The sequence below is a fragment of the Embiotoca jacksoni genome, unplaced genomic scaffold, assembly GCF_022577435.1.
Source record: "Embiotoca jacksoni isolate LCO1_2020_lvr unplaced genomic scaffold, fEmbJac1.0.p SCAF_17, whole genome shotgun sequence".
Taxonomy (NCBI): domain Eukaryota; kingdom Metazoa; phylum Chordata; class Actinopteri; family Embiotocidae; genus Embiotoca; species Embiotoca jacksoni.
The window spans coordinates 1,998,498-2,011,699 of NW_027185307.1; the positions used below are offsets into that span (position 1 = coordinate 1,998,498).

Below are 13,202 nucleotides of genomic sequence, written 5' to 3' on the forward strand. Positions count from 1 at the left end.
TTTTCCTGTTTCAGGTGTCTTTAAAGTAGACCAGGAAGCATCCAGTGGGGTTTGTGGAGTCTGTCTACTGTTTAATGAGAGATAGAAAGAGGTGAAGGAAGTGAAGGAAACAGACAACAGAGAGATGAAGAGGCTGAAATGAAGAAAGTATGTTGAAGTGGATGAAAGCAGGAAGAGATGTCGTGGGTGAAACTCGGTGTGGGTGTTTTAGGTGCAGCTCCGTCCTGTGAAGCCCGTCACATCGCCTGCTGATCAGAAGCAGCCGTGGCTTCCAGTGAGCTCATTAAAAACACCACCGATTCTTCTTGTTAATTACACTCTCCGGACCTGCTGACTCGGTTACACTTTGTCATAATTGTGCAGTCAAACCCCCCCAAAAAAATCAATGCATCGGCCCTTTTTAAGAAGTAAAAATCAAACTGCTGATGCTCGTCTTCCACGCCGAGGTCAAAATCATGAAAGATTAAATTAAAATCAGGACTTCTCTGATGCTTACAACCAGATATCCTCTAATAGATATAGATAAAACTGTATAGTTTTGTTAGGGTAATTTTCAGAATGGTGTAATAACAGTAAAAGGATAACGTTCACCAGGAGACATGGAGGCAGTAGAGACAGTAAAGACTCCACTTTTTATTGTTCCTTTTAAAGGATCCATAATCTCTGACATTCATTTGACATTGCCTTTATGTTTGGGATTTGATGTATCAGTCGATCGCTACTAATAGTACGAATCAATACTGATGTGACCTTCTGTCCTCCCCTCCTCCCTCCTCCTCCTCCCCCTTCTCCTCCTCCTCCTCCTACTCCTACTCCTCCTCCTCCTCCTACTCCTCCTCCTCCTTCTCCTCCTCCTCCTCCTCCTCCTCTCCAGGTCCTGAAAGGTTTCCCAGAGTGTCTCCAGGCAGATATATGCCTCCATCTGAACCGGACGCTGCTGCAGAACTGTAAGGCTTTTAAAGGCTCCACTAAGGGCTGCCTCCGGGCGCTGGCCATGAAGTTCAAGACCACCCACGCTCCTCCGGGTGACACGCTGGTCCACGCCGGGGACGTCCTCACCGCACTCTACTTCATCTCCCGGGGATCCATCGAGATACTGAGAGGAGACGTGGTGGTGGCCATCCTGGGTAAACAAATATTTCCTCTATGTGTTTTACTGATAATATTTACTGTCAACTTTTAGGTTACAAGGAAGTAAACCATCCCGAGAAAAGAAGAAACACTTGAAAATGTGTCTTTATAGGAGAAAACTTCAGGAGGAGTAAAAAGGGTTTCAGCCAATCTTTAAGTTATAACCAACAAAGAATCTAATTTCCAGTATTTCCACTGCAGTGTGCAGGTTTACTTTATTGCATGAAGCCTCCACTGCTCTGCAGCCTCCAGTGTTAATCAGAGACTCTGTCAGCTCCTTTTGAAGTAAACTTAATTATACTTTCTAAGAGACCAGCCTCTGTGTTGACTCTCTGCAGGAACACGCTGATATGAATTAGCTGGTTGTGCCATCTACTGGTGAGCATCATGTCAGACTCCAGACAGCAGAGGAAAGGCTGAGGGGTTAACTCACCTCAACAAGAGAGGGAGAACATCTAGCTCATCATTAATGTCTTTCCCTAAAAGATATGAACTTAATATTTACAAAGGTTGGAGGAGAGATCTGATTGTTGGAGAAGAAAAAGGTTATTTGCCATTAAATACATCCTCATTGGTCTAATGTCACTCTCAGATTTAAGTTGTGAAAGTTAATATATGCAAAAAAGTTATTTATGTATCCCAAAAAAGGAAATGCAAAAAGCATTTGATCTGATTTATCGACTACAGAATGCAGACAGAGACAAGCTGCATTAATTTACTGAAACTTAAAAAGTATATTTTATAAAGCTGGATATTTAACTTCTCTTTTATTTCCAGTGTTTTTATATGTTACTTCTGCAAAATCACGTCACTGCTGCAGCTTCTTCCATCCATCGTGTTTGAAAGGTTTTCTTCCTCTCCACCCTTCTCAGGGAAGAACGACATCTTCGGCGAGCCCATCAACCTGTACACCCGGCCGGGTAAATCCAACGCCGACGTGAGGGCTCTGACTTACTGCGACCTCCATAAAATCTTCAGAGAGGACGTCCTGGAGGTGCTAGATATGTACCCGGAGTTCGCTGACCACTTCTGGAACAACCTGGAGATCACCTTCAACCTCCGAGACGTGAGTTCACGACCTCATCCAAGAAAGACTGGAAATATAATGTGCAGGTCACACGTTCACGTCCTGAAGACTTAAACTGCGTTCTCTTTGTCTGTGTGTTGGATGTCAGCGTGAGTGAGTTGCAGTGAAGAGTGAGAATGTTTGGACCTGATATGAATATAATTAGAACATTTTTACACTCTGCATCTCCACAGTTTCACATCTTTTCGTTCTGATCCTCCTTTCAGACCAACATGATTCCCGGCTCTCCGAGCAGCGACGACTCCAACTGTGGAGGCTTCAACAAACTACGGCGACGCAAGTTATCGTTCCGAAGACGCACAGAAAAAGGTAACGCGAAGATCTCCTCTCTCTGTTTTACTGTCACAAAAATTCAGAAATAATCTGACTGCCCGAACAGTTTAATAAAATAGGAATACTTTCAGTAAATATCGTTCGATAATAACGCCGCTAAAGTTTTCTGGTAATTCTTCCATCTCTCTGACCTCCTCTGTCCAGATGATGCAGATGCAGGAGAGATTAAAAAGTCCCATAAGTCTGTGCGGCGAAGACAGCGGGAGACAGGAGCTAACCAGAAACATGAGGAGGCGCCGAAGAGACAGTGGAGACATCGGAGCTCAGTGTCGTCACACTCCAGCGGTGACGAGGTCTGACTGCACGACTCCTCTATAATACTTCTATCTACTTTATATTGTGTTATTGTTCACCGCTGCACAGGACGAACTGATGATGTGCTTTCCTCTCAGGGGGAGGAGTCAGTTGTGACCGGGCTCGCCCCTCCATCGGCCCTGATGGAGAACCTGCAGGTTCAGGCCACGCCCATAAACTTCAGCGAGAACACGGAGGCCGATGGAGACCCGAAGACCGGGAACACCTGCAACGCGCTGTCAGGTAAAAGAACAGCGCCGCGCCGTGGACATGGTGAGACGATCTCATGTCCCACGTCTCACGCTCTCCTCCCTCATACAGGTGCGTTCTCAGGGGTGTCCAACATCTTCAGTTTCTGGGGGGAGAGCCGGGGGGGTGGTCAGTACCAGGAGGTGCCCAGCTGCAGCCTGGCCTCCCCCCCGCCCCTCAACACGCCGCTGCACAGCCTGAGCCGACAGCAGCGCAACCAGCTGGACACACAGCTGGACCTGCTGCAGAAACAGCTCAACAGGTACCAGCCGCTGTGTGTGTGTGTGTGTGTGTGTGTGTGTGTGTGTGTGTGTGTGTGTGTGTGTGTGTGTGTGTGTGTGTGTGTCTGTGTCTGTATGTGTGTGTGTGTGTGTGAGAGTATGTGTGTCTGTATGTGTGTGTGTGTGTGTGTGTGTGTGTGTGTGTGTGTGTGTGTGTGTGTGTGTGTGTGTGTGTCTGCAGCGGCTCTGTCTCCAGAGGGGGAACAGGTGGAATCACAGTATTGACTTTTGTTGTCTTTGGAACAATTTTTGAAAAAAAAGACATCATTAAAGTCCCTCCTGGAGGACAGACAGGACTCATCTGTCTTTGGCTGGTTTCAGACTGTCAGTCAAAATCTGTGTGTGCGTCACCTATCAAGTCACTGCAGATCCAGTTTTTAAAAAACGTCAACTACACCTCTATGTGGTTTGAAATACAGTTCTTAACACAGGTTTACATATTAGTTCAGGTTTGACTGCTCTGCTCAGACTTCAGGTGATTTTTTTTTTTGTTTTGTCTGTGACTTTTTGACACCAACTTCATTTTATTCCAGATGTTCTACTTGTGTTCCAGATGTTGTACTTGTGTTCCAGTTGTTGTACTTGTGTTCCAGATGTTCTACTTGTGTTCCAGATGTTGTACTTGTGTTCCAGTTGTTGTACTTGTGTTCCAGATGTTCAACTTGTGTTCCAGATGGTCTGCTTGTGTTCCAGATGGTCTGCTTGTGTTCCAGATGTTCTACTTGTGTTCCAGATGTTCAACGTGTGTTCCAGATGTTCAACTTGTGTTCCATATGTTCTACTTGTGTTCCAGATGTTCTACTTGTGTTCCAGATGGTCTACTTGTGTTCCAGATGGTCTACTTGTGTTCCAGATGTTCTACTTGTGTTCCAGATAGTCTACTTGTGTTCCAGATGTTCTACTTGTGTTCCAGATGTTCTACTTATGTTCCAGATGGTATACTTGTGTTCCAGATGTTCTACTTGTGTTCCAGTTGTTGTACTTGTGTTCCAGTTGTTGTACTTGTGATCCAGATGTTCTACTTCTGTTCCAGATAGTCTACTTGTGTTCCAGATGTTCTACTTGTGTTCCAGATGTTCTACTTGTGTTCCAGATGGTCTACTTGTGTTCCAGTTGTTGTACTTGTGTTCCAGATGTTCTACTTGTGTTCCAGATAGTCTACTTGTGTTCCAGATGTTCTACTTGTGTTCCAGATGTTCTACTTATGTTCCAGATGGTATACTTGTGTTCCAGATGTTCTACTTGTGTTCCAGTTGTTGTACTTGTGTTCCAGTTGTTGTACTTGTGATCCAGATGTTCTACTTCTGTTCCAGATAGTCTACTTGTGTTCCAGATGTTCTACTTGTGTTCCAGATGTTCTACTTGTGTTCCAGATGGTATACTTGTGTTCCAGATGTTCTACTTATGTTCCAGATGGTCTACTTGTGTTCCAGATGTTGTACTTGTGTTCCAGTTGTTCTACTTGTGTTCCAGATGTTGTACTTGTGTTCCAGTTGTTGTACTTGTGTTCCAGTTGTTCTACTTGTGTTCCAGATGTTGTATTTGTGTTCCAGTTGTTCTACTTGTGTTCCAGATGTTGTACTTGTGTTCCAGTTGTTCTACTTGTGTTCCAGATGTTGTACTTGTGTTCCAGTTGTTGTGCTTGTGTTCCAGTTGTTCTACTTGTGTTCCAGATGTTGTACTTGTGTTCCAGTTGTTCTACTTGTGTTCCAGTTGTTCTACTTGTGTTCCAGATGTTGTACTTGTGTTCCAGTTGTTGTACTTGTGTTCCAGTTGTTGTACTTGTGTTCCAGTTGTTGTACTTGTGTTCCAGTTGTTCTACTTGTGTTCCAGATGTTCTACTAGTGTTCCAGATGTTCTACTTGTGTACTAAATCTCTACTCTGAGTACATCAGTGTGTTCTCACTGTCAGTACAGAAACATCAGAACACTACAAGTTCCAGGATGAAGCAGTCAGAACGCTACAAACAAGAAGTGTGAAACACTTTCCACCCTAAACGGTCGCCATCTTGGCTCCGTAGAGGAAGGGGCGGGACCACCAATGTAAAGGATTTTCAAATTAAAAGCGTGTGAGGAAGCTGCAGCTGTTCCTGAACACAAAGTGTTTCTTCACTGCTGCTGGACAGAAGAATCAGTGTGTTTATTGAGTGTTAAACAGAGGACACAAAAGCACATGATGTGTTCACATGATGAGGTCATTTCCTGTCAGAGTAGAACAGCAGAGCTCTGAAACAACACTACTAATATTGCTGCACTACACAGTAAGAGTCCCAACATGGAAGAGAACTATTAGTTGGTGTACTGAGGGAAGTACGACATCTGGAAAACAGCAAAAGTGTAGCAGCCTTTTGGTTTGTTTATGTCACCTGCTTTCACTTCTGGGGTCATGTCATTACTGCAGGGACCAGTATGGATGAAAACCTGGACCTACAGATCAGATTATATGCAGACAGTCAGACAGTCAGACAGGAAGACCTGATTCTGATCTGATAGGCAAAAAAAAAGAAGCAGATTTGGACTCACAGCCTGAACAAAGTGTTTGAGTCATGTGACAGCATGAGAGTGTTTCTGTTACCTGGCTCCCTCTCGAGGAGCCTTTTCTCTCCACTGCAGTGGAAACAGAGTTTTTGTGAGCCTGCAGCCTTCAGATGGATGAGGCTCCTTTGTCAGGTCGGGTTCAGATCACAGCTCTGTGTCTTTGTGCCGGGTTGTAGCTACGAGGAGGGCTGCGCCTCCGGCTCAATGCTCAGAGTTTTAACGCATGATTGACTGGGTGCCTCCGCTGGATAGGATGTGTCAGCTGGCTGGAAGTGTGTGTGGACAAATTTGGATGTAGTGTAGCGGTGTGTGAGAAATCCTCCCCGAAGTACTGCAACCATCTGCACATGTGGAGTTGAACAGAGCCGGAAACATCAGGATGAGTTTTAATTAGGTCTCTCTGAGCCTCAGACAGAAACAAACACACTCCTCCACATCTAACCAGGTTAAATCATCTCATATTCAGATTTAAGATCTCGCTGCTCTTGTTTTTAGTAGAACTGGATCATCTATTGCTTTGTGTCTTTTCCTGATGAGCGTCTCTGTCTTTGTTTGAGTTACTTTCAATAAGATGCAAGAACCATGTCTGGAAAACATCCACCTCGAGGATAAAGAGGACTTATTTTAAGCAGTATGTCTTGAAACTAGAATTCCTAGAATGATAAAGAGGCCCAGGTTACCTTCAATTGTCGATCAATGTTGATGACCTTCTGTAGTGGCTGTGGATCAGATGGTGCAGAAGGTTGTTGAGTACTTGTACCGTCAGCAGTTCGATTCACTGAACCAAAGGATGGTCCTGATAGCAGGATGAGTTCATTATTGGTTGAACGTTAAACAGGAATATTCAAGATTAAATTAAATCTGGGTTTAAGCCTATTTCAATATGAGCCAACTAGTTTCAAGTCACTCCTCCACCAGTATGAAGTCATTTCCACTTAAATCAGTCATTTTTTTTTCTCTGTTCGTTGGCCTTCGTTTTGTCAGTTTGCTACAATTAAGAATTAAAAAACATTGAATTAAACACAAATTCAGTGTGTTTCACATATTAATGTGCTGCAGCAAGTCTGATCTCAAGTAGTTTGATCTAAAACAAATATTATCTACTAATTTCAAACCTTTGAACACTTGTCAGTTTTTTTATTTCTCACCTGGAGTCAACTTATTTTAAGATTTCTTGTCAAGTTAAATGAACGAGCTGCATGGACCGATAATTTTACTGATTTTAAGTCATTGTCCCTTCAAATTCTGTGTTTTCTTCTGGTATTGTGGCCGAGCTTTGTTGCAGTGTGTGCACCACACATTTATCTGTTTCCACAGATTCTGGTTCACTAAAATGATTCAATGAAACTTTGCTGACTCCTGTGGAGGAAGTGGTGTTACACCTGCAGAAGTAACTGAATAACAGCAGGATGAGGAGAGAAATGCAAAATCAGCAAAACAAAGTTTAAACAAGGAGAACAATTAGTGAGGGACAAAACATTACATACAAACATACCAGCAACATTTATGTTTCCAGATGTTATCCATTGGTATTACCAGACCAGGTGCACAGTGTTAAATATACAATACTGGTGTGTCCATGATGCACTGAGGGTTGTTTCCAGCTGTTGCATCCTAATGAGCGTCGACCTCGGCTTCATTTTAAACTGTTGGATCAGCCTTTAACCAATCAGCATTGAGCACCATGTAACATGTTGTACACCCAAAATTACCAAGATGTAATTGACTTCAACGTCATCACACTTGGACAGCCTCACTGGTCACTGATTGGTCCACCCTTCAGAGTGGCTGAGCGAACCTTCTTGCAAACAGGATTTCCAGACTATAATGACAAAAACTGAAGTGAGTATCATGTGGGAGGAGCCCAGCCATCCGTCGTGATATTATTGATGGCCAAAAAAGTTTGGACGCTGTGTAAAATGTAAATAAAAACAGAATGCAATGATCTCTAAATCATGTATTTAATTGAAAATAGAACAAAGAAAACATATCAAATGTTGAAACTGAGAAATTGTTTTATGAATAATATGTGCGTGTTTCGAATTTCATGTTCACCACTGAGCTGCATCCCCTCTTCTTTTAATAACACTGTAAACATTTGGGAACTGAGGAGACCAGTTTCTGGAGTTTCGAAAGTGAAATGTGGTCCCATTCTTGCCTGATGTATGATTTCAGCTGCTAAGTTTGTGGACTCTAACGGCTGATCATCTGTAAACTCTGTGCAGGTTGGAGAGTCGCATGTCCACGGACATCGGAGTGATCATGCAGCTGCTGCAGAGGCAGATGGCGCTGGTTCCTCCTGCCTACAGCGCCATCTCATCGCCACCTCAGGTAACAACACAACGACACACACTCACCCACACAGGATGTACGTTAGAGCGTGATGCTCACTTTACAGGGCTGCAGGTTGTCGTGACAACAAGTCAGCAGGTGTCAGGATGAAAGAGAACTTCTGTTCTGTTCTGTTCACAGACCGACAGGCTGTCAAACAACATGTTGTTTCCTCTGCAGGCCTCCCCTTACCCCGGTCCAGGACCAGGATCCGGTCCCGGTCCGGGACCAGGTCCAGGACTCGGTCCAAGTCCCGGAGAGAACGTGATTCCACCTGTTCCACCTCTGGAGACAGACACGCTGGCCTCCCTGTCACAGGTGAAGTAAAGACTTTGCAGTCCTGTTAGATATTAAAACATCTCTGTTCTTATTGTTCTCCATTAAAACAAAGCTTAAACTCGACTCAGTTTGTTTCAACAGGATCTCAGTACCTTGTTAACATAAGCAGCTTGCAGCTTAATAAGTAAATACATACATTTCTGCTTAAATAATGATTCATTGTAGGGCAATAATTTATTGTAACGTTTGAAATTATGTATATTTTATGAGAATATTTTACAAATGTGATAATCAAGACTTTCAGCCACATGAAAATCCATTAACATATCAAACATCATAATGACTGCAATCACAGTAACAGTTCTTATCACAACATCAAATGAAGGTTTGCTTTCTTATTTTCTGGTGGAGAGAGAAACAGCAGTCTGACCTCTGACCTTCTCCCCCTGCAGATCTTGGATTCCCAGGACTTTGAGGAGTTCCCAGTCAAGCCTCTTGACTCTCTGCTGCCCCAGGACTCCCCTCTGATCTGCACCAGCCAGGACCAGCCGGCCCCCTCCGGACTGGACGGCCTGGGCCAGCAGCTGGAGCTGGAGCTGGGAATGGACACCGGGGCCGCGGTGCCTTCAGGGGCTGCTGGAGGTTCAGGTTTAGAGTTAGAGTTGGGGAGCGGGGCAGCAGGGGGGGCCAGCTTAGGGGTGGGGCTAGACTTTGGTCCGGGGGTCTGCATGGGGGCTGCAACAGGGGCGTCAACCCTGGATCCTGAAACCCAAAGGAGGATGTCCCTCCAAGAACCACAGACACCTCTGGACTCACGGACACCACAGAGACACAGCTCTGACCCCGGGGGGAGCTAAGAGAGAGGGGGGAGGAGGGAGATGAGGGGGGTGGGGGGGGCACAGAGAGACAGAGAGGGATGTTCTGTCCCGCAGCTCCTCCTGTTTCCACTACATAGCGCTGTGGAGATCAGGAGGTACCGACAGTACCGACATCCTGAATCTGCACCGACAACCTCTCCAGTCTGGACTCTGCTCAGAGAGAGTGAACCGGGAACACACGGGTCTCGCCGTCTCTCTGAAGTCTCCTCCTTCTCCTCATCATCATCCGGAGCTCTCTGAGCTCCACGACGGTACAACCTTTAACCAAAACCACAGACGGAGCGGAGAGGAGCTCCGCCTCCTCCTGAACACGGTCGACCCGGATCCGTCCGGTCTGGACCTCTCAGTCACTGATGAAGGACGACTCCTCTTCACACTCACATTTACACGACTGCTGACTTGTAGAAGAATCCCTTTACTGCTGTATCCAGTGTTGGATGACCGACGAGAACAAGCAAAGACAACATTGGACAGAATGACGACGAAACAAGTAGCCATTTACGTCTTGCACTGAAATCCTATTGATATACTGATTATTCTATTTGTCCGTGGCGCTTCCGATAAACTCACAGCCTGGTTGGTGAATCGTAGTGTTAGCTGGCCTAACAGGACTCCTGCTGTCCCGCTCTCTCATTGGTTCCTTCTCCCTGATGTCCTGCCCCCAAAGGGGCGGAGCTAATGCTCCACCCTTCCCAAGAGCACACTGGATTGGCTGGTCTGCACCTCAGGGGTGGGAACTGGAGGGTTAAAAGCCATGAATTTTCTCAATGAACATATCGTCATAAACGTTGTACAGGTGGGTGAAGAAGGTGGGTGAAGAACATGTGGCTCAGGCAGCGTCGCAAACAGGTAAACTGGCAAACTTACAGGTTTTCCATGAGAACAGAGCAACAACAACGAGGAGAATATTTCAACGAGCAGGAAGTCCCAGCTGATAACGTCCGTGAGCTGCAGAACAGAAGCGTTGTGTTTGAAGAAGTCGGCCGTGACGTGACGAAGGCCTGTTCTGATTTCTAACAGCGAATCAAAGGAAGAAAAAAACCTTGTGTGATTCTAGTTTATCATAGTTGAATTTGCTACCTCAGATTTCATTGGTCCTTACTTCTTTTCACCTTAGCACGCACCCAGAATGCTTTTACCTTGTACATACGAGTTTGTCACGTGACACGTCAATATACAAGTTTGCCAGTTTACAACGACCAGCTGAATGCGCCATTATTCTATGTACAGTACAATATGCAAACACTGGTAAGAGGAGACGAGTGAGTGCGCTTTAATCTTATTGTGTGTGACGTGTTCAGGTCCAAAGCTTTGTATGTGTGTGTCTGTCCTCGTGTTTGTCTCTCGGCCTGCAGAGCTGACGGACGCAGAGGGTCACTGGATCGTTTCTGTCCAGACTGGTTTCGATGTGAACGCTTGGTTTAAACAGGCAGACGACAGGTTGGGTGTTTGGATATAAACGGCAGAAACCCTTTACACTGGAGGTTATAAATAACTATGACATCATCCAAGGATATCTCAGAAATTCATCACCGCGGGAGGACAAAGTTTCACTTTCGGACCGCTGTTTTAGGGAAAGAGTTCAACGTCCTCAGATACACGTCTGATGGTTGTCAGGCCGACACACGTATGAGATATGAAGAGATTGTAATCGCCACACCGACACTTTACAGAGAAACTGGAAGGAAACACGCATCGTTTTAGTGTTTGATCAGAAGAGTCCAGTTAAAGCCCACCGATTGAAGTCCGCTGCGCTCATCTTTACATCCTGCTCAGGTTTCATTGGGCTCAGCAGGGGAAGATGATGTGTAGACGTGATGTTAGACTGAACAATCATCCTACATGTTATTACTGCGTCGGTCAGCAGGTAGATTAACCTGTCAGGAAAAATGGGCACTTAAACAGGGAATGAAGAGGATTTCCCTCGAGGGTCAGTGAGCTGCCTGACGGTCATGTAAAGTAGTTCATGAGACCGATGCAGCAAAATCTGAAAGTAAACCCTCAGAGCCGGCTGTCGCTTTCTAATTCAAGGCATCTGAAATGTCTGAGTCCTTTAAACATCTTAAAGGACTCTGAGTTCATCACGTGCATTTGGAGAAAATATGTCCACTGTCCCTTTAAATCTCATTCATAGTCATCTATTACAGGAATAAATAGTCGTTTTATTAGATTTTTCCCCACAGGATTCCTGATGCGGTGTAATGATAAACCTTTACAGCGGAGCGTAACTGAGTTCTGAGTTCTCCAGATGAAGGGAAATAAACACATCTGGCGTCTTTAAACTGTCTTCCCTGATACAGAATCACAGGATAGACCAGTCGTACCAAACAGAAACAGAGAGCCTGCTGTTGAAGTGCAATCGTCCTTTAAACTGTTCAGGTTTGTAGCAGCTTCACCACGTCCATCACCTTTTCAGCACTTACATTTTTTCAGGCAGTGCAGATGTTCATTAAAGACTCAGGAACGTGTCGTCCATGTCGTGGCGCTGATTTCCCTTCGTCTCAGAACCAACCAATCAGGAAGAAGGAGGGTAGGAAGTTCATATTTAGAGGTACATTTGAGTGGAATTCCCCTTTAAAAGAGAATCGTGAAGATTGTGTTTTGCTGCTTGTGGGTCTGAGCTGGTTGATTTATTTATTGTTGTAGAATTATTTAGTTTGTCTGTGGATTGTAGCTGAACTGATTTTGTCTCTGGTTTATGAAGGTGGAGAAGTGAAGCCTCTCAATATTTATTCAATATTTATGGATAGAAGTGCTTTGTTAGCTCTACACAGTTTAATTATTATCATTATTGTATATTTAAAGTTCTCCATCCATGTTCGGCACACAGTCCGACCCATCAGTGTGTGTCCCTCCTTTCAGATGAGGAGTGATCCAGTTGTTTGGTGTAAAGTTGCTTTTTTTTCACCCTTCTGTTGTGAACGTGACTGAATGCTTCGTGGATCTCCAAAGCTGTCGACCAAATCTACTGAATTCTTCTAACTACTGAACCCTCTCTGCTGGTTGTTTACTTTGATCATACCATCACCATCAGCTGGTTTTGAGCAGCGGTCCCCGTCTGTGGTCACCAGGAACAAGATCCCATAACAAACTACTCTTGACTACTAATACAGAAGTCTAGTATCATGGCAGAGTGTGTAATACTGTCATCTGTCCACTAGAGGGCAACGAATCAGTGTCACGTTTCACCTCATCATGGCGTGAAAAGTTCACATCGAGCATCATTCTTCAGCGAGGTCACTCGTGGGTTTGTGAACGTTATGAATCCTCCAGTTCAGATTCTGTCCGTCACCATCTTACTAGCTCGGAGCGGTTTGGAGCAGGAAGTGACCATATTTGGACGAGCTGGGGGAGGAGCCAGCGGTGGATCTGACCGATCTGATCGGAAACCTGACGATACTACGTCCCGCCCACCGATAGCTGTAACCTGACTGCACCACAGGCCTGTCAATCAAACAGACACGCCCCCAAAAACAGGTCTTCTTGAATCTTCTTTTCTAATGAATGAGGGATTATTTTCAGATGGACCTCCAGAAAACTAATAAGAAGGAGTGACTTTAGCTAACAACACCGAGATAACTGATGGACACATTTTATTCACTTTGGATTTGATGAGAGAAGTTGAATGGGAGTCTATGGAGCCGGAGGCTTTTTGGAGCCGACCTCTAGTGGCACTCGCTGGTATTGCAGCTGAAGACACTTCTGGATCAGAACCATTTTACAGACCTGAAGCTACAAACTTTTTCATAAACAGTCTGTGGTATTAGACCAAACCATAACTTATCTTAAATTTAACCAACT

General features: G+C 44.9%; 1 protein-coding gene across 1 annotated transcript in view; it reads left to right on the forward strand.

Annotated features, from left to right (window-relative positions):
• Positions 1 to 9,380, forward strand: part of kcnh2b (potassium voltage-gated channel, subfamily H (eag-related), member 2b) — a 285,472-nt gene extending 276,092 nt beyond the window's left edge. The window contains exons 14-22 of the mRNA XM_069151235.1: positions 875 to 1,127; positions 2,004 to 2,197; positions 2,425 to 2,527; positions 2,696 to 2,844; positions 2,944 to 3,088; positions 3,167 to 3,356; positions 8,139 to 8,244; positions 8,425 to 8,562; positions 8,976 to 9,380. Coding sequence (XP_069007336.1) covers positions 875 to 1,127; positions 2,004 to 2,197; positions 2,425 to 2,527; positions 2,696 to 2,844; positions 2,944 to 3,088; positions 3,167 to 3,356; positions 8,139 to 8,244; positions 8,425 to 8,562; positions 8,976 to 9,380 — 1,683 coding nt within the window. The remainder of the gene's footprint in view (positions 1 to 874; positions 1,128 to 2,003; positions 2,198 to 2,424; positions 2,528 to 2,695; positions 2,845 to 2,943; positions 3,089 to 3,166; positions 3,357 to 8,138; positions 8,245 to 8,424; positions 8,563 to 8,975) is intronic.
• Positions 9,381 to 13,202: the final 3,822 nt, after the last annotated feature.